The sequence below is a fragment of the Thermobia domestica genome, chromosome 14 (genome assembly GCF_964235325.1).
Source record: "Thermobia domestica chromosome 14, izTheDome1.hap1.1, whole genome shotgun sequence".
Taxonomy (NCBI): Eukaryota; Metazoa; Arthropoda; class Insecta; order Zygentoma; family Lepismatidae; genus Thermobia; species Thermobia domestica.
Window position 1 is genome coordinate 45,183,895 of NC_137467.1, and position 27,017 is coordinate 45,210,911.

Below are 27,017 nucleotides of genomic sequence, written 5' to 3' on the forward strand. Positions count from 1 at the left end.
CCACCGAACATATTATATTTACCATCCCAAGACACATTTAATAAAAAGATCTCTAATTCGAACGCAACACAGCGTTTGTCCTGTTTGGAGCTGAAATAATAGGTAGGGGTGATAATTAATCGTATTGTAACATAATCGATAAATTAAAGAAGGAAGTATGTTTGGCCGAATGCGATTTCTTGGCCCCTGCACGGTATGAACCACCCGACTATGACCAAACATGTGTGTCAGTGTAATGTGTTTGTATTTTCTTTCTGGGTCAGAAATTACGCTCAAACTGAACTGCTTAAGAAGGACTGAGTTGTACAACTTTTCTAGGTGTTTGCAGTTTCTAGCCGCGTGGAGAATGCCCCAAAACGTAGTCATAATTTGCGAGGGTTATGTTGTAGCCCTTTATGACGAAAAGCTCAGTGTTTCAATGTTCATAAAAGTGAGGGTTAAAAGAAGGTTTCCCAAGAGGGTTTGTGGTGGTTGGCGGCTTCTGTTACTCTGAAGATTCACAAGGTGAAGAAGAACTGCAAAATTAACTTACATTACTGTTATGAGGGCATCCTGAGGTTGATTTACGAGCAAGAGCTACATAATTTATGGAAATGAGATCAACATGGGCTGCACCTATTAAGGCAAAGCTTCATCAGACACCTCACGATCAATCGTAGCATTCGACCAGGATATGGAGAAGGCTACTAGAATACAGGCAATTCTTTCAACAAGATACCTATGAAATCTCCACATGGAAATCTTCAATGCCCCTTTTATGGATATTGACAGCGCATATGTCTTGAAAGGGATTTACGCAAGAGACATGTGCGAACTGTTAGTGTACTCTGGAAGGTGTGAAAGAGGAATGGATAAAGTTTCCCGCCATAGTTCTCCAACGGAGCCTTTTGGAATGAAAATCATTATTCGGCCAGGCCATTATTCAGAACCAGGGAAGACATCAAGCACTTATGCATCTAGTGCCAAGGGCGCCGATCCTGGGAAGGCCAGGGGAAGCCGGGCCCCCAAAGCTTATGTGGACCCCATGCATTCTTATGAAAATATATTTTATATGTAGTTTTTATTGTTATATGTATTCTTTATGAATGGGGACCCCCAAAGTTACAGAGAAATCGGTGTCCTTGTGTGTGCCATGGACTTTTGAGCTATGAGGTAAGCAAATTTTGGTCATATACACGTGAACAGCTTCTGTATTATTAAGTCAATATGTGGACTCACTAAGATTGTACCACTCCTGGCTACGATACTTAGCCATGCTGCCTCTACTGGCGAGTGTTTACACTGTCATACAAAATTTCCGATCTTCAAATCTAGATACATACAAGCTCATGCTAAATTGTATGAAACAAAATGATATAAAGTTATGAAGATAAAAAGAGGATGTTAACAAATTTAAGTTATAATTTAAAATGTAATCTTATTGCAACTCAGAAATAAGTTAAGTCTATCTTCAACCTCAAACCTTAACATTGAAATTCTTCAATACACTCGCCCCTTTCCCTATCTAAAATTTCACACACTAAATAACTGTTAATCAGTAGGAAAAATGACTTTCTAAACTAAATCATATGCCTCTCATTTATCTGAACTTGGAATCAACCTTCAATAGGTAACACATGAAAATACGTTCTACAAAAATCAATTATATAATGAAGTTACGAACCTTAAATATATAGTTAGATATAACCATTCTGTATAAATTATTCTCATGTATATGACATAGTTCTCTGAGAACTGCTAATAACTGTGTACTATCATTTCATATTGTGTTGACAAACTGGTATTGTCATACTTACATATATTATCAGTTCTTTATAATTTATTCTTCGCTACAGAATATCTCATACATAATAATCGTACCATTACCTTATTACTAAATGTATGATCGCCAATACGTTCCAACATCTTATCTTCAATGATATCTTTCCTAAAACTATACACATTCATAAGACATGGAGAACTAAGCGGCTCAGGTGAACATAATGATATAGTTTCTAATTATCGAGTAGACTGGAGAAGACGGTTGACCATTTCCATGCAATTCAATGAAACAACACATACTAAACGATCTCCCTATACCATCTGCAGGAACATTTCCGAAATAAGACTACCTACATATTATTTTGTGGTTAGATCCTAACCCATTCTACCTAATAATTCAACTTCACAGGAAATGCGCTTACCATTATGTTCGCCTGGGCCATTCAACTCTTTCTTTGAGCTTTCAGAATGAGCTGAAAGCAATCAGCGGCAATTGATTCATTTGCAAGTTTAGGAATATATTACGCTATTTATTTATTTACTTATTTATTATTTTTGGATATTTCCAATATCTCACGTTTTCAGATTCCAACACCAATTAATAACAGTAGTTATTAATCATCGAAGACAATTTATGTCATGTTTCGTTGGAAATGTCTCACCTCATTGATTCTTTTATGCATGCCTTAAGGTATTTCAGTTGATCTAGAGCGTCTACTATCGTCTTCGGATCATCATTAGGTATCATATCTTGAATCTCGTCGTACAGTTTCTGTTGCTTCTCTTGGTTTGCTGCAAGGTGATACAAAACGAAGGCCAACGAGTGCGAGGTCTACACAGGAAGAGATAAACAAACAAAAAACAATAATTTAAAGTTCATTTGGAATCAGTAAATGTTAAGTAATTAAGGTCAATGGCCTATGAAAACCTGAAAATTCAATGTCATATTTACAAATTTTGTCTATTGACCTCTGTCCTCAGCCAACTGGAGTTAGTTTCTACTATGTATTCCTATTTCTGCGAGATCTATCCCAATATCATTCTTCTATCTGCACCTGGATATTCTTAATAGACCTTTTTTACTGATTGGGTTTTCAGTTAATGTTCCTACTTTTTCCAGTTTGGTTACATGACCTGCTCACTTAAGTCTCCTACACTTAACGACAACAATAATGTAGTGTAAACGTTAAAAAAATGTACACTTTCTCGTTATGATGTTCCTTCCATTCTCCATTTCTGTTCCTTTTTGGGCCGGAATATTCGCCTCAGGATTTTATTTTCAAATCCTTTCAGTCTGTATTCCTCCCTCAAAGTAAGAGACCATGTATCGTATATAAAGCAGAACAGGCGTAACTATTCTTTTATTTATTTTAAGCTTCAAATTCTTCTACAGAATTTGTGAAGAAAAAAGTGTGAATTGAATAGTGACAGTAATAGTAAATATAAAAAACAAAAGGGTAAAATGAATAAATTGAATACATAACTTTGCACAATAGCGTAGAAAATACAATAAAACAATATGTTGTAATTATAATATGTTTAACACTGAAACACTCAGGATTTTCACTAACATTAAACGCCTACGGGTGGACAATTTTTTCTTAATAATTTTTTATGTTTTATCGTTAAATAAACGTTGAGGAAAAATCATAATTCATTTCTGTGATGTCTATAATCTCTCATCCATACTGATGAAGCAATGTCATAACAATGGGGGGGGGGGGGGTTAAGGCGATTCGAGAGCTCAGAGTAAAAGATGACTGTACATTTCGTACTAAATTAAATTTCGATTAATGTTACACCAGTTGTCCTTTCATTCCAATATTGCAAACCAAATTTGCACACGGGTTGCAATTTTTTTTTACTTTTCACATCGTTTTGCTATCTGATACTTTTTGCTCTTTGAGATTTGATGCGCTATGACAGCATGTAGGTTGCGTTCATCCTGATTTGCTTCATATAATGAACACAAACACCAGTCAATTTCTGAATACACACTTTTCTCTTGATATACTTCATCCTGAGTAGAAGATAGTTGTATCGGTACTACTGTCTACTATCTGGATTTGAGGCAACGAACCGGATCTTGCTCGAGAGGGCCTATTTTCTTCGATGGTTATATACGTTTCTCGTTTGAGAAACTCTTGACAGATTTAAAAAAAAAAATACTCCATATCTCAGTAAATAACGTAAACTATTCATTCTAGTTGCATGTCGTTTGTACGTGCTACCTGACAAACATCATTATCTTGATAAAGCATTTACCAGCTATCGTTTTCTTACAAAATTGTACACTACAAATACCAGATTATATCTATGAATATTCATATTCTTACAGTAATACATATCATATGCGTACATTATTGCAATACATGCTTTGAGTTCACTTATTTTGATTGACTGCTCTTCGTTCTTGAGAAGAGCTTGTTTTTGCTTCCTATTTTTAAACGCGATTACACTGGTATCAATCCGCAATAACGTTGGTTCCTATGCAATTAGCACACTGTACACCGTAATACAGTATCGCATTCCTGGTACGGAGTTAGTCCCATTTTCTCTTCTACGAAAATGTGAAATTACTTCAACACGCCTTCCCAAATTCGTTACGTAGATATTTCCTTCAGATTAACTTTATCCTGGTCTATTCTTTCAAGCCGTCATCTCTTAAACTGCATCTGTTGATGTCTCAAGCAATACCGTATTGACCTTCAACCTGAAAGCCTAACTCTGCTTTTGTACTTTACTTGCAGTCATCCCCTATCTTACACGGCCTTCATACATATCTACGAAAGGATCGAACTCCAAGCACAAACATAAACATCAGGTTTTGAACTAATTAAAATAAATATTTACTTCGCATATCCGTGACTATTTTAATTTATACTTCGAAACCTGAAAATCATACCACACCTGAACAAAACTTGTTTCAAGGGAATGGTTACGAGCATGGATTTCTACTCGCAATAATGACATAGCAAGACAAAGTAACTGTACCAGTTTTATCTTAGCTTCGTTGCGCCACGTGAAATGCACATGAGGATCTGCGCAGTGGAAAAGCGGTATCTATATCGGTATCTTTGGCGTGTTTCAACTTAAAAATAGTAAAATGAAGTAACACTACGATATAAATAATATGATAGTTTGATGCAATTTATTTCAGTAATTCATAATATTTTCTCTCTAAAACACAGGAAAATGACTAATTCTCTTCATTCCATTGAGTGACCTCCACGCTACCTTCACAGCCACTGCCACTTAGCCGCTAAATAAATTGTCCACGTAAGACGAGAGAGAAAACATTGAAAATAAGTCTATAATGAAATGCCACGTAACGCGTAGCAGGAAGATGGAAAAGCAAAAATCGATAAAGTTCGATATATCCCACTTTCACAGCACTAAAACGCACTCTTCAAGGGTAAAGTGATAAAATATAAGCAGAGATCAGAAAAATTAACTTCTCTCAATCATGTTGCGAGATTGAGTACACGAAAAGGTAACCGTCTCTGGATGGAATTATGTGTTAAAGATATTTCAGGAACCGAAAACGTGTCCGAGTATCGTGAATTACCAGTGCCACAGCAAGCACTATATCATGTATCAGTAGATGATGCCAAAGTTATTAGGTTTGCTGACACGAATTGTGTGAGTACTGTTAATACTTGCACTTTGTGTGTAGACCATGTTACCAAGTGTGCGCTGAGAGAATATTCGTAAATTTCTGCCTACAAAAATTACGTATATATACTGCACTATTGTTGTTATAGTAAATATTAATTCTATGCACAGTTGTTCAAAGTGTATATTATTTCTGAATCATACAAAATACGTGCGGAAGAAGAGCTGTTCCTCGACCTACTCACCTCAATCCATATATTTACTAAGTTTACCTCAATATTTTGGGTGAAGCAGGTAATTCGCTATATTTCAGTTTCATTATTAGTATTATCATCTCACTCTATGCTCGAAGCTTGAAAGTTTAGTTTCCATTAAGTTTCAAATATATTACGTAAATTAGAACTTTGTACTATAAATTCCTTGAAACTACTTACTTTAACCCGAATTACACTATTTAAAAGAAATTTTAAAAAATCTCATTACCGTGTCAATGCCAGCCATCAACATATCCAAGGCCATAACTATAGCGTCATGTGGATCTTTGTCCTTGGAAAGAAATTTTTGAAGCAATGTTTGTTCCTCTTCATTGTCTTTTGGCACATTTTCCATCTTTTTCAGAGCTTCCTGAATATATTCATTTGCTATTCTTAAAACAACAAGAAAATTATATATTATACAGACAATAGAATAACAATATAAAAATATTATTTTAAGTTCTTAAAGCAGCTTTACGAAATAGTCAAACAAGAAATATTTCTTTAAGGATCTTCTTCACTAATGATTATTATTATTACTATTTACATACACAACTTTCTTTGACTTTAGTTTTCTGCAAAAGGATACATCTTTTGCGTAAATGGTGGAAGTTGATTTATACAACAATATTTTGTTTAGTTTACATGATTTCCACAATTTACAACAGATCCGGTAAGTCCCTCCGGGGTTTAAATGCTTCTCTGTTGCTATTCTTCTTTAATAGCATGCTAACCTAAGCAGAAGGTTACGATCTCTGTTCGGTTAAAAAATCTTCAAAATTTATTGTGTGATTATGAAGGTAGATATTCAAAGATATTTCTTTTGTTTAAAATTCTGGTTATAATGTTCTTGCTCACGACACGGAGACAGAATGCAATTATTTTCAGAAAATATCCACTTAGTGTAAGCAAAAGTAGGAGGGTAATCTACTGTATCTATATAGGCAGAAGAAAAAAGAGATATATTCCGAAAATTATTAGATGCACTAAAAGGAAAATTGCCTTTTCAGTAAGAGTGTATGTTTATTCTTATAACGCGAAGTATGAAATCACTCGAGACTATGAAGTACGTTGGTTCCTGAAAGTTTCTACTGTCAAGGTCAAGAATTGGTGCTGCTAACGATACAGAAAGGAAACCATTTTGTAATTGTTAGGTTTTCGGAAGGAAGACTGGGAATCAATATTAAAACAAGTAGTAGTAACAGGTCTCTTTACATCTACTGCTTCTCTACTTATTACCATTTGTTCTATATAATGATCGACGTGAAAACCGGAAATGGTTGATTCCCACCAATTTCGATGAATCACTCACCTCCACCAACAAACAAGATCTCTAACTTTTGATAATCTACGTTCTGTATATACTCCATCAAATAGTTCTGAAGATTTTGTCTCTCTCGGACAGAGAAAGTACGTATATACAGAAAGAAATTTTTCGCGAATCAAACTCCTTAAAAGCATATGACGTTGAAGCCATGTTGACAGTATCAAAAGCAAGACAAGAAGTAAAAGAACTTTAGATGAATATGTTAGGATTTCTAACATATATATTATATACTGAACCTTTGATTATGTAATATTGCTTAGGATTATTTTATCTTTATAGTTTTGAAAGAACTTTAAGCTAAACCAAAAGCCTACGTGTATGTTGTAGTCTTTTAACATCTTTTACTTCAGCAACACGACTTGTGCAATTCCACCTACCATATATATTGAAGACTATCATCTTGTGTTTCCGCTCTATTGAGTGTAGTGCTGTATGGATGTGAATTATGGACACTAGGAGAAGAAAACCGAAGAAAAGAGGCCTTCAAAATGTGGTACTGAGAAAGAAAAGGATGCTGAGCATTAGATGGATGGATACGATTTCAAGTGAAAGTGTTCGAAATGATCGGCAAAGCAAAAAAAAGGATACTGAAGTTTATTTCAAAGAGAAAAGTTAAGGTGATTGGACACATTGTGAGACAGAGGAATCACGTTATTAGCTACAGCAGAAGGAGGAAAAATAGAATAGAAAGGCCATAATTAAAATATGCCTAGCAAATAATGTAAAATATAAAGAAGAAAAGATATATGAAATAAAAAGACCGGCTTAGGATAGGAAAGGATAAAAATCAAACCAATCAAAAGATTGCGCTCCGATAAGAAGGGTTTTACATTTTTTTTCCCGTAGTGTAAAAATATATATTTTTCGTATACTTAAAGACAGAAAAATATAATTCTAGGAATTACTAGTATTAAGTTAGTTATTGAGTTATATTCACTCAATTAGAAACCATTAAATTCTAAGCGCCAATCAGCCGACAACTGGTCCAACTCGAACCTTCAAAAATAAGGTGGTACGATCTACAAGTGACTTAAATCGAAGTAGAAAATAACGTATGATATACCAATTGTAACAAACGTGGATATAGCCTGTAGTGTCATTAGCCCTTCCCTTAATCCAGTAAAGTGTTAGGAAGATAAATAAGTTATAATGGTGGAAATACCGAGAATGATTATAAGGGTGACTAATCACTCAAATTCCTAAGGCATATTTCCATTACGTTCATTTCAAGAATATTTTATAGCTCGACTAATAATATAATGGAGTCTGGATTACTCTTACTTAAGTAGTGTCTATCACTTTTCCAATATTTAGTAATATTACCTAAATAAATATGGCTCTCAATATTGCTATGTTGAGGGCATGCTAATCAGCATGTGTGTAAACCGTTTTGAAAGCAATAAGATTGAACAGATGCTATCTCATAAAGTTCCCTTGTGCACTAATAAATGTCAAACGTTTATTTTGTAGTCCCTCATTCAACGTAATTAGTATTATATAAAATAAATCTGTATAATATAAAAATTCCTGGTACTTATAAGCAGCAATTAAAGATTTGCTATCCAAACAGTTGCAATAACGATTATGAAGTTTATACTTCCTTGCTATTTTTCCTGTGGTACTTGAACTATCCAATTCCCTGTTGCAACTACATTTCGCCTTAATTTCTCAATATTTAATTGATTAAGACTCTTGAAAATAATGCACGTTCGTTGGTCGTGAATGTAAAATAAATTAAGGGCGGTTCTTGTTCATGAACATTTAGATTTCCTTATTCACTGTTTGTACGTGAATAAAATGGGTACAACTTATGATAATTTGATAAATACATGGAAAATTGGAAAATACTCTACGTAAGACTATGCAGACCAAAATTCTAATTAGAAAAAGACAAACTATAACCTGTTCAGATTTAGATGGAAGAAAGTCTTACCTCATGAAAAACTTCTCACTTTTCTCTAATTTTCTAAGTGTTGGTGTTTTGACTACTTTCCAAAATTTGTAGCCAAATTCTAAAACACCAAGAGCATCCACCATGTCTTTGGCTGCATTGATCATCATTTGTGATTTGGAATTCGATGACAGATTAGGATCTAAGCAGCCGAGTCTTGCATCTAACGCAACAGTTCCTATTGCTGCAATAAACGAAATACCATAACATGAGTTAATTCGTAATAGAAGTAGTAGAAAACATGGTAATATATTTTAAAAACATTTTTCTGACCAAAACAAAATGAATTATTAAATAACTACACGATTTTTGTTACAGTTTCAAGGACCTAACGTCCTCTTCATCAGACATTGAGAAAAGACAGATGACAGCAAATCTTATATCTTCCTCAGCCGTTAGTTAGCATTTTCATTTATATAATTTTAATTGTTTTTATATATATATAATTTAAATTTGTAATATGTAACAATATCATATAATTACATTGTTAATACATGTTAATTGTCAATGCAATTTTACAATTCTATTGATCTTTATATAAAATAAAATAAAATAAAATAACAGAAATTTGAAAATATTCAAATTGCACTAATAGTCTAATGCATTTTTCTTTTCTATCACTTCTAATAATTTCTCCCATTGCTCATGTATATTTATACCACTTGTCCAGTTCATTAAGTTCTCCTTTAGTTCTTTCTTTATTCTTCTCGCTTCCTTCCACTTCCTAATAGGGGAGACGGGAAAAGGGCTCATGGACAGATTGAAACGACATAAAGATGGTATTCGAATGAAAAGAGAAAATAATGCTATTTACAAACATGTGAAAGAAACGGGACATGGGATAGATTGGGAAGGGGCTAGAGGTTTAGAAAGAGAAAAAAGAAAGATTATTAGGAAGATTATTAGGAAAAAGAAAGATTATAGTTATTAAATAATTCATTTTGTTCTGGTCAGAAAAATGTGTTTTAAAATGTTATTGTGATTATCCAGAACTATGGAGTATATTTATTAGGGTAATAGATGTTTTGTCGTTTAAAGTCTTAAACAATACAGTATGAGTAGGAGGTTCGATAGTCCAAAGGAACTCTTTTGGTAAAAGTGACTTTCACAGTAGACTTTCAAACTATGCGAACTCAATATTGACTGGATGTAGTAGGTCTATAACTTCCACTTCTAAAGTCACAGGTGGAACCTATTGTAGGGATTTTGAATTCATTAAGAAATAATTGGCGCTACCTTTTAGTGTTTTTTATTTCTGCAGATCTATACTTAAATCGGAAGCAGTATATTTATTCTGCTTTTGGTTTTAGCAGGGAGGTGCGAGTGAAAATAAAATCTTTCTTTCACACAATGAATCGACTGCAAAAGTTAACTTGCCGCTGTACATAACTGTATTTGTTGCATAGTGGCAACATTGAAACCAGAAATTGTTAATTTTTATCGCTTCTGGTTTGAACAGAAAGTTAACGTATTCTATGAAATATGCTTACTCTTCGTAGAATGCTGAGTCGATTGCAATAGACTACTTTTCGCTATCTTTGGCCCTTTGTGCTCTAAGGTAAACAATGATAAAACTGGAAATAGTTACTTTCTAACACTTCCCGTTTACGTAGGCGGTTAACAGAGTGAAGGGAACCTGTTGCTGAGAACTGCTAGTCGCTATCTCTTACCGTTTTTGTTCTGTGCAGATTCTCTATGGAAGTCTAGAAAATGGAACTCAAGAAATGAATACGAATGAAATCCTTTTCTTTTGAAATCTGTCTGTATTAATCATCTTATGAAAGACATCCATCTTGAGTTGATGTACTTTTAAGTGATATGTAGTGTGGAATTATACATTTTAACGGAGAATCACTTTTATTACATTTTTTATCTTTCTATGTTACGTTCATACAAATAACATTTTAGATAATGTTAAGATCAGATATTAGAAATTTGAATGTAATATTTTAAAATAATTAAATAAAATTATTTGTATTGTACTTATGACCTTTTTAATGTAATTATCCAGTATCTGAGATCTCTCCTTTTATATTATATGAGCGACTCAAGAGGAAAAAAATTATGAGATTTTCTAAATTTCGAGTAAACTGAAACAAAGTTCTATATTCTCACACAATTTATTGAAATATATCAAACAAGCTTCCTCTCTTATCTGCGGATATGCCTACCTACATACTGTTCTGTGGTTCGATCGTAACACTTTCTATTTATACTTTATTTTCCGGAGTGATGACTACCATTGTCTGCCCCTGAAACCTTATAGCACTGCTGTCCCCTAGAATTCCGTTAGACCACAGGTAAGGACAATTCACAGAAGAGACCAGTGCGAACTCTAGCAAAATATGTATTCTAGTCGGCCATCAATGTCAAGATACGTCAAAGACTTGATATAAACCACTCACACACAACACACTCACACACAACAAACAAACAGCTGGATCTATACAGTTCTAAAATCCGCAAATTTTTTGATCAAGTATTGTATGAGATAGTGTTTGTTGCCTATAAGGCAAGACAAACTTCTAGTGATAGGATGCGAAGTAAAATGAAGCCCTTGAAATAGAAACGGATATGGTAGACATAATTTTCACGCATGTTTTTGAGACGAGACCTTCTGAAGTGTCAAATCTCGTCTCGTGGACAACAAATGTATCCTTATCTAAGTCTGTGTTGTCAGTATTTACTTCAATAACCACAATAACGAGATCAATAAGTGTCAAAATATTTACTTTATAACTACTTTACACAAGTTTACACTATACTCAGTTATAATAATAACGAACTTACATTCCAATGCCCACTTGTAAATTTCATTCACAAAATCTTCCGGTACCTCTTTGTTACTATCCCTTATATAGTTAATCCTGCAAAAAAATTGAAACAACTATATCAATAGAGTTATAGAAAAAGGACATGTTGTTTGACAGAAGATAAGCAACATACTATTACATACAAAGAGTTTGTCATACACAAACTCTGTGTTGTTGCTAGATTATTAGATGTAATGTGTCTGTGAAAATAGAGAATACTTGACTGTAAGTTGAAAGATTGTGTGGGAGAACCGGATTATGGAGACGAAATGCACTTCTCTTACTAGCTATGCTAGATATTATCTACGTCTTTCCTCTATATTGATTAATATAAGAACTGGAAATGATTGATTTCTACTACTCTCGGTGGATGGATCACCTCCATTAACGGACTTGATTCTTAACCTTTGACTATTATCATCATTGCAAAAATTAACGTGATCAGTCAAATAGTTCTTGAGATATTATTTTTCGCGAAAAAAATGGACACATGGACAGTGCAGTTTTATCTACCAGACGGACAAACACATGGACAGAGGTGATGAATATATTAATGTAAAGGAGTTTTGGTAAACTAAACTACTTAATAATTGCCGCCGTAAGCCGTGGTAAATCTTAAAAATATAAACAGATTTCTTCACTGTACTGTATAAACCGAAATTTATCTTACATTCGTACTAATACTGAAGTTAACTCAACGCCAGTGATACGAAGAGCAATCTTTCCACTATGAACCTTAATTTAGAACAGAAATTTAATATTAATACTACTATTGACTAAGTCAATCTCTTAACCCTTTGATATTAATATCCACATATATTAGATATACAGAGCTACAATGATCAAACTATAATTTACATTATTATAATGCAACTAGAAATAAAGTTTCTTTCCCTCAACTCTCGTTTACCAAGCACTCTCGTATATCAAGTTTTCTCATAACATCTGACAATTGGCATGAAGAAGGTGCATTAGCTAAGGCCATACATGTATGTATTAAGAACACGACACAGAAAACCATAAGAACCACTTTTTAAAATTTTATTTCAATATTAATGTTCACAGAACGGTATAGCCAAGAACAGTGAGACTTGCAAGTCAGCAAGAAGAGTTTATTTTAATCTGGAGACCCTAATGACAATTGAGATCTACTGACAGTGTCGAAATTTTACATGTTAAGATTCCTATTAAAAACAGTATATTTCAACTATTACACGAATAATATTAGACTCTAATTTATTTTGGAGAAAAATCGGGACACTTGAAATTTTGCACCTTTTTTGCGGGGGTAATGATATAACACTGTATCAATAGACATACAATGATACCTACGTGAAATCAATTGCTCTTAAACATTGAAGACTTACGGTCACAGGAACTAGATTCTATAGTGCTATTAATGTACCATATTTTAATTTACCTTTTCACAAAATCCTCAGCAACATCTATCATTGGCGCAGAATACTGTTTTGCCGACAGCGGTCTCATCATTGGCTGCTGAACTTTTGACCTCATGTCATGCCACTTCTTGTCCTGCCTGCAAATATTAATACCAAAATACATGAAGTATGTTAACATGCTTTTTTCACCTTTATAGTTTTTATTTCTATGAGCGGTATTATCGAAAGGTTAGCAGAAATAGTACTCACTGAGTAAAATAGTAACTGAGAAAGACAGAGAGACAGAGCGAGCGAGCGAGGGAGAGAGAGAGAGAGAGAGAGAAGGAGAAAGGAACTTTTGTAGCTTTGTTAACGTAAACAGATATATCTTTTCATCGAATCCTGTTTACAGGAAGTACCTATGTAATAGTGATGGAAGGGTCACGGGTTACCTGTGTCACTTTCATCACGAATTTAGTCCGGGTAAGGATCTCACTTTGCATCCGGTCTGATGTGGTGATTCCGGTCCGATTCGGCGACGGGGAAGCAGCAAAAATATCATCTTTACACTATCGTTGCACAATGTTATAGTGGATTAATGAAGGATCACGCGAAATATTTTCATGTATGGGATATGCATAGCCACCTTCAGTCATCGTTACCCGTTAAGATGTTAAAGAAATTGAGTCCGTTAACGGAATCGACCAAGATAATCGCTCTACCTATATGCTGCGAAAAGAGAATTTTAAAAATTTTCTTATATGTATAGGATATACGGCATAGAAAGCCGCTTTTGAAGTCGCCGTTATCCGTTAACGGATTGACTTCATTAATAACATTGGCTGAGATATCGCTCTACCTATATATTGCAAAAAAGAAAATATAAAAAAAATCCCTAACATGTATGTTATATGAGCTACTAGTGTTGCTCACAAGGCGAGAACTATCATAAAATAATTATCGTTTTGTCTCGATCTCAATTTCTCCAAAAAGTTTGTCAATATTTTAAATCAAATAATTCTCTGTAGACTAGATACAACACGGAAATGCTACTTTGTATTTCGATGCTCATCAAATGTCCAAGACATTAACACGACTGCTCATACACGGACTGCCGTAAACAAAATTTAAAAACATACGTATCAAAATGTAATAAAAATACTGCTGTAAAAGAGAAATAAAAATTTAAAGAAGATATAAAATAATAAATATATAAGTACAACAAATATATAACAAGAACAATAAATCTATAACAACAAATAGTAATAATAATAGAGAAAATATATAACAATAACAATAAACACTAATAAGAGTATTGTAAAGAAAATATATAAGAATAACAATAGTAAAAATAATAAAACGTCAGGAATCAAAGTTTGTGGCGAACCTTTCCACGTGGGAAAAGTATCATCCACTCTGTATCCATCAGGTCATCTTCCACCATAATTGCAGGTGGCTTACGGACAGGTGGAGATTTAGTTCTTTTCGAAAAAAAAAAAAAAAGACCCTGTCATTTAGTTGACGTATGTGTTGGCTAAATTTTAGGCTGGCAATATAAGATGAGCGGCGAAGAGTTGGGGATCGCCGAAGACCAACACTAAGAGAAACACGTGAGGTTTCGAGGGGTTTACTAATCGATGCGACTGCGGTCTGAATTTCTGGACTTGTCGGGTAGAAGATCTGTTTGGATGGAAACGTCAGACGTTTGGGTTGGTATACCCTGGCCGGCGAACGATGGTTTCTGTCAGATCAGCTTGCGAAGGACGACTGAGGAATGCGGTGTTGCCATGTGCTTCTCGCGCAAGGGGAGAATCGTCTGCTTCCTCGTTGAGGGTGAGAGGAGGTGAGTGAAAGTTTGGCAATATGCGGTGGTTACCAGGGAGACGCGACAAGTTCTCAGCCTAAGGTTGGTTGATCTGCTGTCTTCTGCTCGCTCGCCGTGGCCTTGTGCAAAGCTGTCAGAAATCATCATTCACCGGCCAGGGTATACAGGCTATTTTTTTGTAAATCAGTATTCCGTTAACCAGTAAATGCGTACGAAAGACGGACATCAAATTCCGTGTGGAAGGCTATGGGCATGCTTGATTCTTACTCCTATTAGCTTATTTGGAATGAACCATAATTTTCGCTCTATGGGGATCCAACATTGAAATAAAACGTAACTGAATCTACGGTACGTCTTCAGATTCCAATTGAAAGATATGGACGGACACGGAATCTACTTCGGGGACGCTGAGTACAAACATAACAAAACGTTTCGCACTACCGAATACAATTTCCGTTCTACAGAAGTGGGTCCCAAATTTTTTGACTGACAATACATTTTACTTTACAATGAACACGGCATCACGACACGATTAATTCATTTTTGTAGTAATAATAATAATTTAGGGCCTTATGCAGAGTCGTTTTCACGTCTCATTAAAGCCATACTACGAGGTTGACTAACGGATGGTTATCAAAATTGTATTCAGATTCTCTGATTAGGACGTAGTATTTCACGAAGTTAATCACATGTGACTAATTAATCTAAAGCAGATGCTAATCTTTTACCCGCGGTTTAGCCTGCGATATAACATTTCGTGTTTCGTATTTCATGTGTTTTCATTTTTACAGACTACGCATGCGCTGATGTACTTTTCCTTAGTTGCCACATTTATTTTTCTCATCCGATGCATTGAGGCTATATAAGTTAAAATCATACCCAAATCATCTTTTTAGTTGTACTCAAAGTAGACCCTGAATACCAAAAAATGCACCTTCCTTAGTAAAGACTTAGTATGCTACTAACTAGAATGTGACTAACACTCGATTAACGAATTCTCTTTGAATACCGTCCATAAATTCTAGTGGTGTAATACTAAGCTTCTATGAAATAGTGGGTCAATGAAGTTTTTAAGCATTGATGCTACCGGTGGAGACGTTGACTGGTACTCTATACTTTAATATTGATGGTAACTGATTATTGAATGCTTCATTATTTTTTAAATTCTAAAATTTGACGATCCACTCCAAGCAATTGCACGACGCAAGAGTGTGTCGCGACCCACCGGTTAGGAATGACCGCTCCATTGAAATCCTGTGCTGAAATTGGAGATGGGTAAATTGCCATTTTGTGTTTCAACATAAAAATATAAGGTGGAAATATGCAAACTCATCTAGGAACAATGAATCTATGAACATCAAACAAGAATTCGTTCTATGGGAGACCTGGGTTCGATTCCCGGCGACAGTTCATGTGGTTCGAATTAATCAGTAGGTCAACGTTTCATATAGTCTCGCGGCTGAACGAACGATAAACTCAAAGTCAACTCAATTCAACTCAATATTTCGTTATGTATATCAATGACTTCTTCTTTATTAGAATCGAATAACAAAACTGGAAGTTGCTAAATCTACCACTTCCGGCTTTAATAGAGATCTAAAAACGAAGATAAAGTCTATTTGACCTAAGTCGTTTCAAAAACTGGAACCGGATCGTAATTTCTCGAAACTCAATTCTGCGCATGGAACCGTGTCATATTTTTTTGATAAAAACAGTTTCGAAATCAGTACCAAAATGAACTTACAGAGGAAATCATTTCCAGGGCCGGAATTCAGACTGATTTTCTGAAAAAAAGAAAAAAGGGTCATTGACTGTAGAACCCAACCGATACTGAAATGGAAGCAAGATTACAGAAAAAAGAGGTAATTCACTCGAGTTGCCATATCGCAGTCCCTCAACATAGTGCTTGTGAGGATCTTGTGGTAAGGATGTCCGCAAATGATGTCAAAATGTATTTCGCTTGTTATCTCGAAATACAATGACCTAGTGCAATATGGTTAGCGTACGCGCTGTTGGTGTGGGAGAACCCAGATTCGATTCTCGATTGAGAATGTCATGTAGTTCGAAACCTATTAATCTGTACGTCCCCGTTTCCTATAGCCTCGATACTGAGGGAGACGTTAAATTTCAAATCAAACAACCATTGAACCACACTGAATCAATATTGTATTGGTTATGCGTTTATCGTCCCTTTCAGCAGCGAGGCTGTATGAGACGTTATCCTATGCGATCCAAAGTACACGAGTTTCGGTCGCGACACGCTGAATTAAAGCTCTCAATTTTATGAACAGAACCATTATGTCGAAATGTACTTTGCTACTCTTCTCAAAGAACGCCGAAATACTATAAAACATTTATTTAGATTTCGGGAGCTGGAACCTGAAATATTTTCAGGTCCGTTACCATTAATGACTTACTGAAACTTTGCTTAAACATCAATTCCTCCAATTGAAGATTTGAAAATCCCCTTAGATTATTAATTAACTTAAAACACCTACTTACTCAATGAGAAGTCCAGCATTATGACGGAAAAAGTCTGAATTAGTGACTTTTCTGTCGTAGGCTAAAGAATCAAAACCAGGTCTTTTAGGCCAAGGTCCTTCATTTCTGAATACTGTTTCCACATCTTTCGGATTAAATATGATAACGATGTCAGGATCCAATGGTAGATCTCTGATAACTACAATGTCACCATACGTGTTGTATAAATGCCAATTGAACAAATGTGCCTTGTCCTTTCCGTATTTCACTGAAATTAGAAAACATAATTATTAGAGTTGAAATTTCTATGACCCCAAAACTTTGAAAATATGTATTCATTCATGCCCTAAAAATGATAAATTATGTTCTAAAAGAACACGCAACTGTATACACTACAGCACGTTGTTTCAGGAATGTTGAAACCATTTTCGTTGAACGCAGATTCTCTAACAGAAAGACAGAAAGAACCTCCAACATATTTTTTGATCAAAAGATCCAATATATTTCAGGCAAAAATTTTCTTGTAGGTTATATCTGGAGAAACACATATAGTGTAGCCAAATCCAATCGATTACTTAACTCAGTATGATGTGCTTATCCCGCAAAACTACAAAAACTCGATTTAAGGGCTGTTCAAAAATATTGAGGCCCCTGATCCAAAAATTCCAATATATTTCAATCAAATATTTTTCTGTACGCCTTATATCTGGAGAACTGCATATAGTGTAGCCAAACCCAAACTATCTCTTAACTCAGTATGATGTGTTTATTCCGTAAATAAAAAAAAGCTTGATTTAGGCCATTAAAAAAATGTGACCCCCTGATCCGAAAACTAATTATTTGGTCAATATCATAATCTTTTGATCCATTTTCTTTTGATCATTCCCAAGATTCTTGTTTTAAATTTCTTTCATACTCGACAAATATCCCTACGCTCAGCGTATAAAGAAAGGATAAACGGGTCTCAGCATAAGATTGAGAGATGATTTCAGGAGATGGCCCAGGAAAAAAAAATCTTCCGGGGTGATATCTCTGATAGTGATCAATGTGGATTACGAGTAATATTGCTCAGAAATAATGCTTTCTTATCTTATATCATAGATGTGTTAGAGATCTCGTCTTGATTCTGGAACAATTCATTCTCGCCTCAATTGTAGAAAAACATATCTCGTCTCGTCCCGAAAAACTCTAGTCTGGATTGTAAATTTATGTACGAAATTTATGCCCCGATTTCTTTCTTAGTTTCATCTAAAAGTGACTAGAATTCTGCCGTATTATGAGAAGCCCAGGAAGGGTATGTTCTAACAACATTTAAACCAAATTTACTATTGAAGTATATTCTATTGTGTACTGATTTAATCTAGACATTAATAAGTGCTCTTCATTGTGTTTATACAATTACTTTATCAATTTATAATCTTTTTCTTATCAATAATGTAACACTAAAACAGGATTAGGATCTAAAACTTTTTTGGACTAGTGTTGCTCAGAAGATAGGTGAAATTCCTAGTCTCGAATATAAAAATGTACCTCTTGTGTTGTGCGCAAAACAAATTGTAACTATTTTTGCAGTACTATTTTCAGTCCTCAAATGTTGAAAAATCTTCCCCGGAGATGGATGAAAAACGTTCTCTACCAATATTCAGGAAAGAAACTGGAGCTCTGGTACCACTGCTACGAGGAGAAAGAGAGACAGACAGACAGAGTTTGAGGTGGCGATTTCTAATTTCAAAGTGGATGAGGTCACACCAGGGCAAGAATCGCTGCCTGTCACTACTATTTCTTCAATTCCGTTACAAAAGGCCAATTATTTTAAAAATGAGTGTCCCAAATAACTTCACTGCTATACTGGAAAATATGTGTCTGGCCTGTAAGAAGAACGCTCTTACATTATAACCAAAGGAACCTAACATAACCTAGGGTTTAATTAAGGTTCAAATATACCGATTGAGACAAAATGATGTTCCAGATTTCGTTAATTTATTATTTGAACAGTAATGACCTTTTCTTGTCAATATAATTTTTTTTCCTCGAATATGATCTGAAAAAGTTTTTTCTTTCTATTGCAAAGGTTCACCAGGGCCTCCAGGAGGCAGTTTAGTCGAAGTGAGCAATATGGATTCTACAAGCTACAGAGCATTTTGTGTGTGATTGATTTTCATGCGACTAAGTACAATGTGTAAGTTCAATGGTATTACTATGGAAAATTTAGAGTATTTGTGCCGACAATTGCTACAACTGTGGTTCAATTGGTGTGAGTGCATCGCTGCAGCTGCGGCCAATATCCATCCCAACATGGTAGGAAGAGTTGGGCAGGAACTTGATTATAGACTAGATGTGTCATGTAACTTGTGGATCGCATATTCAACATTTAAAATATGTTAAAAGAATCTTTTTTGAGTTAATTAGTCAGTGCGTGTAATCTCTGTTTACATACAGGTTATTAAAAAAGATTGAAATCAGGAATATCATTTACACTCAACCTCTATTACCAACGAAAACGGTATTTACGTAATAATTTTGCATAAGTAGAAGCTTTGCTTTGTGTGTACTTAAACACAAACAAACTATTTGCTAAGCAAAACAATATATTCGCATTTAAAAAAAAACTATATACGTGTTACAGTTTCGCCAACTAACACTTTGGCTTCATCAGACTATCCATAAATAATTAGCCGGCGTTTGAAGGCTGCATTCCGAGTTACTTGTAAGTGCTGTTAGCAAATAAGAGAATTGCACTATTGCCACGTTTTCTGTCAATTGCTCATACGCTTGCGCAGTAGTGTGTATGTGTATGCTTAACCACACCCTCTTACTATATGGCAACATCGCGAATCACTTAATTTCAATTTCCTAGAACACATGCCATTGACTGTGCCCTACGCTTTAATAACTTCTTTTGCTCATGAACTCTCAAACATACAATAATATGTAAAGAAAACAGAGATTTTAGTGAAAAGAATGTTACTTATAGCATGTTGTATGCAAGTATTATTTTTATAAATGAGTGTTTAACAAAGAAGACATGTACTTTTTAAGGCAATTAATTTTTTACTCTATATACTGATTCCCATTTAAATATTTTGACCACAATTCAAGATATTAGTTTCCAAAACATCCACAAACGTCCTTCACGTTTGACCATCTCCGATATCATACTCAGTGGCCTTAGTTCGTATTCTCTATATCATTCTATACAGTTCAAATTCTATTTGCGTATTACTACACAACAGGGTTGAATTCAGGGGGTAGCCCGGGGGGGAATTTCCCCCCGAAGGAAATTCATTCCCCCCGGAGAACCTAAAAAATTTTCACTCACAAAATGTAGAAATTACTTCACCCAATTATTTGTTTTCTTTCCGTGCACGTGCACACGAAATCCGATCTCTCAATATACATATAAATGACGCAGACCCATTCTATATAAATATTAAACTTGTAACATCTAAGATAGAATACCAAATAGTCAATAAAACTTGTATTTCTTAACGCTATGACCGAGTTTGGCAGAACATGAAATTGTTAACTGTTGAAGAAAGGTTTGTATTTTAGTGGGTACTATACTCTCGCCCTATATTATATATTAGTAGGTAGCACTAGCACAGATTGAGATAGGAAAGGAAAGATAGAGAAGATCTTTCGATCATTTCATATGATCTCTGGTGTCAACAGACTTCAGTTCTTGAAAATGTACAGTTCTTGCATTATTTGAAATAGGGCACCTAAATCCCATTTCTCGCATCGGAAATAACAGACGTAAATGTGTTTTACGGTTGTTAAAGTAAATACACCTTTCTTTAATTAAAAATAATTCAGTTAAAGGGCGAGATTCAGAGGGCGCCATTTAAAGGGATCAGGGAGGAACAGTTATCCCTCCTGGATTAGAGACTTATATAGAATTTATCAATATGATAGTAGTATATAAGTGAAAGATTGCTATTGAAGGTGATGAAGATCCTGCTCAGTGCCGTGCCATGGGGGAGAGGCAAGCGGGGCGATGGCCCCGGGCGCCGAATTAAGGGGTGTAAAATTCGGGAGGGAAAAAGAAAAGAAAAGAAAAACAGAGGAATGAAACACATGTGCACGTATATAACATGAAAAGAAAAAAGTAATGAAAAGTGCTCAAAATCTATGAAAAGCAGGGTTTACTTTTTAAAATTTTCTCAGCTTTCGCGACTGGTCTGTCGACCTCACTCATATATACGGGGGTGCCGTCGTATACTCTCGCGCCAAGCGCTGATTTTCCAGCGCTTCCAGCACTAATCCTACTGAAGATTTCGTAAACTAAACTATTGCAGTGCAGAAACCAAGGCTAATATGCTTGATTTAGAATCAGAAGTGTGAGAAAGAATGATAACTTTTTGTTAAGATATTCCTATGTATGTTTGTTTTAGGACAAAAAATATTTGAGTTAATTTAAATCTTTTTAAAAACTTCTACATTAGTAACAAGCAGTAACTACTGAATACAGGAAATAATAACAAAAATAGCTACTGTAAATAGCAGTTAAAGTTTAGTGTAAAATATTTTTGCCAGTCTTTATTTAATGAAATCAAACTATTGTTTCTTTTTTTTAAATTATAATTTCACATTGGATATTTATCAGCAATTAGTCTCAATAATAGGTAAGATGTGTATGTGAATGGAATTGTTAAAATGCTGCTTTCTTACAAAAATACAGAAAAAACAACCCTCCCCCCCGAGGAGTTGACATTCCCCCCCGGGTGAAAATGTCTGAATTCCACACTGCTACACAACAAGAATGCAGCTAATAAGTAATAGTCATGTAATACGTACTAGTATTAATAATAAACTCTGCTACATCACAGTAAAGATAATTACACAAAGCGAGCACTTAGACTGAATAGACTTTCGTTTATAATTAGGTTTAAGAATACATAAATATGTACGTCTAGATTGTTATGCAACCAGAAGCACTTGAATGTTTTGAGGTTTTGTATTAGATATACTAAACGTATATTTACATATGGATGAATGGGACATTGATGACTACAGTTCATGTTAAGATTTTAACGGATTGGCTCCACTAACGAATTCGATAATCATTCTACCGATCCATCTATCTAAAAAAGAAGGAATCATCATCATGATCATCATAGGTATTCTGCCATTATTGACAGGCCACTTTCCGCAAGTGAGAAATTATGCTCCACAGTGTATCGCTAACGCCTTCGTCTTCACGTACGAATTTCGCTTTGATATCGTCCATTGATTGTAGCTTCCTTCGCTCATTCCCTCTCTTTCCTGCCACCATACTCTTTAGTACGTCTCCCATGATCCTCCTTCATGTTCCAATGTCCCAACCAGTTTCTCTTCCTCTTCCCAATAATATCTAAAATTGTTCTTTTCTCGCCTAATATTTCTAATACTCTCTCACTCACTTTCTGTTCGGTCCAACTAATCATATCCATTCTTCTCCATACCCACTTTTAATTTCTTAGTAGAAATAGCTAATTAAACCGTAAAATTTAATTCTATAAACTTTAATATAATATCGTATAATCAAGTAGAGTTAAGTAATGTTTTAGATTTGTAAAAGTATAGAAAATAATTATTTCTGCCTACTTTTTCTGAGTAGGAGTGAAAGATGTTGACACTGTAATTTGCCAGTTCGTGGAACAAATAATATATAATATTTTTAGTTTTACGCCACATCCTTATGCCCTGGAGACAAAAAGGAGGCGAATCATTATGAAATAATGGATTATGGAATACTAGAGGAAATGAGATTATCGAAAAAAAGTCATGAATATTATATTATTCACTACAAACTCGTTGAGTTGAATTGAGTTGATTTTAGTTTAGCGTCCCTTTCAGCAGCGAGGCTATATGAGACGTGGACCTACTGATTAACGTGGAATCCGAACCACATGAGCTCCCGCCGGGAATCGAACCCGGGTCACCCACGCCAAAGGCGCGCACGCTAACCGCTTAGCCACGGAGGAGCTCACTACAAACTCGTGTGGCCGTGGATCAAAGTAGGGACTTCTCGTTCTAAAGATGAACATTCTACAACTGAATCAGAGCAACCCCTATGAATAGATTTTTAATATATAATGTAATACGTATATATATATATATATATATATATATATATATATATATATATATATATATATATATATAAATGTATGCTACTATATAAACTTATTTAAGAGTACACATGAGTTCCCTTATTTTCAAATTTTCATTCGCCAGTCAACAGCATTATTATAAAGTGGAGTCTCGCTAATCCGAAATAACAGGGATCGAACCCTGTCGTATTAGCCGGAATAACAGTGAAATCGCGGTTTGGAGCAGGTGAAGTGGTCTATTGTGTTGTAATACATAGCGTATAGTATTCCAAAACATGTTTTCTGACTACTGGAATAATGTTAAAAATGTTGAAAAAAACCTTTGTTCTATTTCAAACTTTTTATAATTGTCGTAATGTGGCTTAAGGCCTAAATACAAGTATTAAAGAAAAAAACTGTAATTAACGAAAGTTCACTTCGTTTTCTACGAAAACATGCACACATTTTCATCCTTTTAGTTATTAATTTCCTAAAACTAAGTATTTACGCCAAAAAATAATTTTTTTCTCCCGGACCTGTTCGGATTACTGGGACTTCACTGTATACATTCTACTTCATCAGCATTAATATGCCTCATTTTTACTGCACCTTACAAGGGATATCACCCAATTGTCCGGCTCTGATTTCAATGATGTTTTTTTTTTTGCTGATAAAGGACATGTATGTATTATTTGTTATGACAGAAATTTTTGCCATGGTGCATGTTTTCTATTTTTCTATAATTTTTAAGAGTTGTGATGTAGTTATTAAGGATTACTGCAAAGTCACTTACTACCCTTTGTAAACGGAGTGTTAATAAAAAAACAACCATGTAGATACATATAAGGCATAAGGGGAAGTCGTATGGTAGGTATGACCTTGACGGCAGCCACCTTGAAATCCGCCATTTCGAATTAAGATCAAGTTTTTGAAATAGGATAAGGGTAATGCGATACACAATTTCGGACTAGAATTTAATCAGGAAGACAATGGTGAAGTTAGTTTTAAGATACGCCCATTTGAGGAAAAGTTACAGGCATATTAATTGTTTATACTTACTATGTGCGTAAGTCCCTTACCTCCGCTTCTAACCCGCGTATTAATGATAATAAGTGGATAAAAGCTTCCGTAATACATATTATGTCTAGAGGGAAGTGATACGGTAAGGGTATCCTTGACTGCAACCATCTTGAAATCCGCCATTTTGAATTAAAGTGAAGTTTTGAAAAATGAAAACGATAGCATGTGGCACCTCATTTTAATAGTAAATTTTCTCAAAAAGCCAATACTATGCTTATTTTTGTTCTGTAGTTAACTAGTATGAATTTAGGACTGCTTCTACCAAACGTCCATTATTCGATCTTTCAAATTGGCAACACTCCTAATTTTCACCGCATGTTTTAAAATTCTAACTGGCACTTTGCAATTGTTGCCATAGCTCATGTTTTCTAAATTTATTACATTTTTTTAAAGAGTTTCAATTTTTCAGTTCATGATAGTGTTGGGATAAGCATCCAGAAATATTTCTGAAGTTTGAAGACTTGTCATGTAATTATTTATTTCCTATGCCACGTAATTATTTACTTCCTATACCTGCCCTTCAGAAACTCGTTTACTGACATGAATCATCGCACAACAAAAGAACTCCAACCTTGCATTCAGGTAATACCGAAGACGTAGCTTGTAATGGATAGTAGATGAGACGAGAAATCAAATGAAAATTCACTTGAAAAAGGAAAACGAAATATGATTATTGTATAAATCAATGGTCTTTTGTTTTGTTTTATATTTATTTCTTTATTGTGTATTTGTTTATTTTCTATGGGATTTTTTTAGCTAGTCAGACAAAAAATCATTCGTTTTCTAGTGATAGTTGTCGATAGTTCATGCTTGTAAGATTTATAATCAGTATTCATCGGGAACTCGATTAAGTTACACCTACTTATAAACAAGTTACCTGTTTTCATACTATGTTCTTGGTACAAATAGTGTGTTGCAAACAGTCATATTATGCATCTTTGATATTTTCCATCATTGCTGCTGTTCCTTTAAAGTTGTATTTATTAAAAATATTTTTTTGTTTGTCGTTTGCGCAACCTGTAGGCTACATTTCTTGATAATTTTGTGTTCGTATAACACCAATTTGTTTTAATTTCATTTGTATTTCTTTACGTCACATAGGTCCATAGGTTCCTCATATATTTTGGTTTAAAATAAAATAATTACATTGCAAGTCTTCAAAATTAAGAAAGATTGCTGGATGCTTATCCCAACACTATCACGAACTGACAAATCACAACTCTTAAAAGATGTAATAAATTTAGAAACCATGAGCCATGGCAGCAATTGCAAAGTGCAGTTGGAATCTTAAAACATGCGGTGAAAATTAGGAGTGTTGCCAATTTGAAAGATCGAATAATGAACGTTTGGTAGAAGCAGTCCTAAATTCATACTAGTTAACTACAGATCAAAAATAAGCATAGTATTGGCTTTTTGAGAAAATTCACTATTAAAATGAGGTGCCACATGCTATCGTTTTCATTTTTCAAAACTTCACTTTAATTCAAAATGGCGGATTTCAAGATGGCTGTAATCAAGGATACCCTTACCATATCACTTCCCTCTAGGCATAATACCGAAGCTCTTATCCACTTATTATCATTAATACGCGAGTTAGAAGCGGAGGTAAGGGACTTACGCACATAGTAAGTATAAACAATTAATATGCCTGTAACTTTTCCCCAAATGGGCATATCTTAAAACTAGCTTCACCATTGTCTTCCTGATTAAATTCTAGCTCGAAATTATTTATTATATTAGCCTATTTCCTTTCCAAAACTTGATCTTAATTCAAAATGGCGGATTTTAAGATGGCTGCCGTCAAGATCATACCTACCCTATGCCTTAAAGTATCTACGTGGTTGTTTTTTCATTAACACTCCGTTTACAAAGGGTAGTAAGTGACTTCTGCAGTAATCTCTAATAACCACATCACAACTCTTAAAAATTATAGAAAAATACAAAACATGCACCATGGCAAAAATTTCTGTCATAACAAATAATAAATACATGTCCTGTACTAGAAAAAAAAATCATTGAAATCCGAGTCGGACAATTGGGTGATGTCCATTGTTAGTAACTATAAACTAATCATCACAAAGAACCTCAACATCAAGACGTAGGTGTTATTCTTTAGCTCCTGTAAATTACATGGTGCTTATGATCAAGCGCCCACGAGCAAATTAGTTATCATTGTACGCTTAGCTGACTGACTAAGCAGTGACATGACAGCCCTTATGAGTCTAGTCCGCTTCCAACGCCATCTGTTAGCGACCGACTGAACTAAGTCCAGCCTAGCGATCAGAGATCTGCGTCGCCCAGTCTCTTAACAGGCGTATCACGAGTTTTCTACCTCTAGTGGTTCTCACATCTTTTATTCACTTGACTTCCAATTTGGCTCACGACGCTGGGTGGACGCCGAAAATTGGGAAGAACCTGCCGGAAATCGGGTCCAAGACCACGCTACGCTTACAAAAT

At 34.8% G+C, this 27,017-nt stretch overlaps 1 protein-coding gene across 1 annotated transcript in view; it reads right to left on the bottom strand.

The window, feature by feature from the left end:
- The window catches only part of LOC145669665 (putative cytochrome P450 301a1, mitochondrial), a 57,157-nt gene that overhangs the window by 12,425 nt on the left and 17,715 nt on the right, over nt 1-27,017 (bottom strand). The window contains exons 3-8 of the mRNA XM_081737923.1: nt 17,428-17,674; nt 13,142-13,258; nt 11,699-11,775; nt 8,891-9,092; nt 5,860-6,022; nt 2,424-2,593 (exon numbers count right to left, since the gene is read on the bottom strand). Of these exons, the coding sequence (XP_081594049.1) occupies nt 2,424-2,593; nt 5,860-6,022; nt 8,891-9,092; nt 11,699-11,775; nt 13,142-13,258; nt 17,428-17,674 (976 nt within the window). The remainder of the gene's footprint in view (nt 1-2,423; nt 2,594-5,859; nt 6,023-8,890; nt 9,093-11,698; nt 11,776-13,141; nt 13,259-17,427; nt 17,675-27,017) is intronic.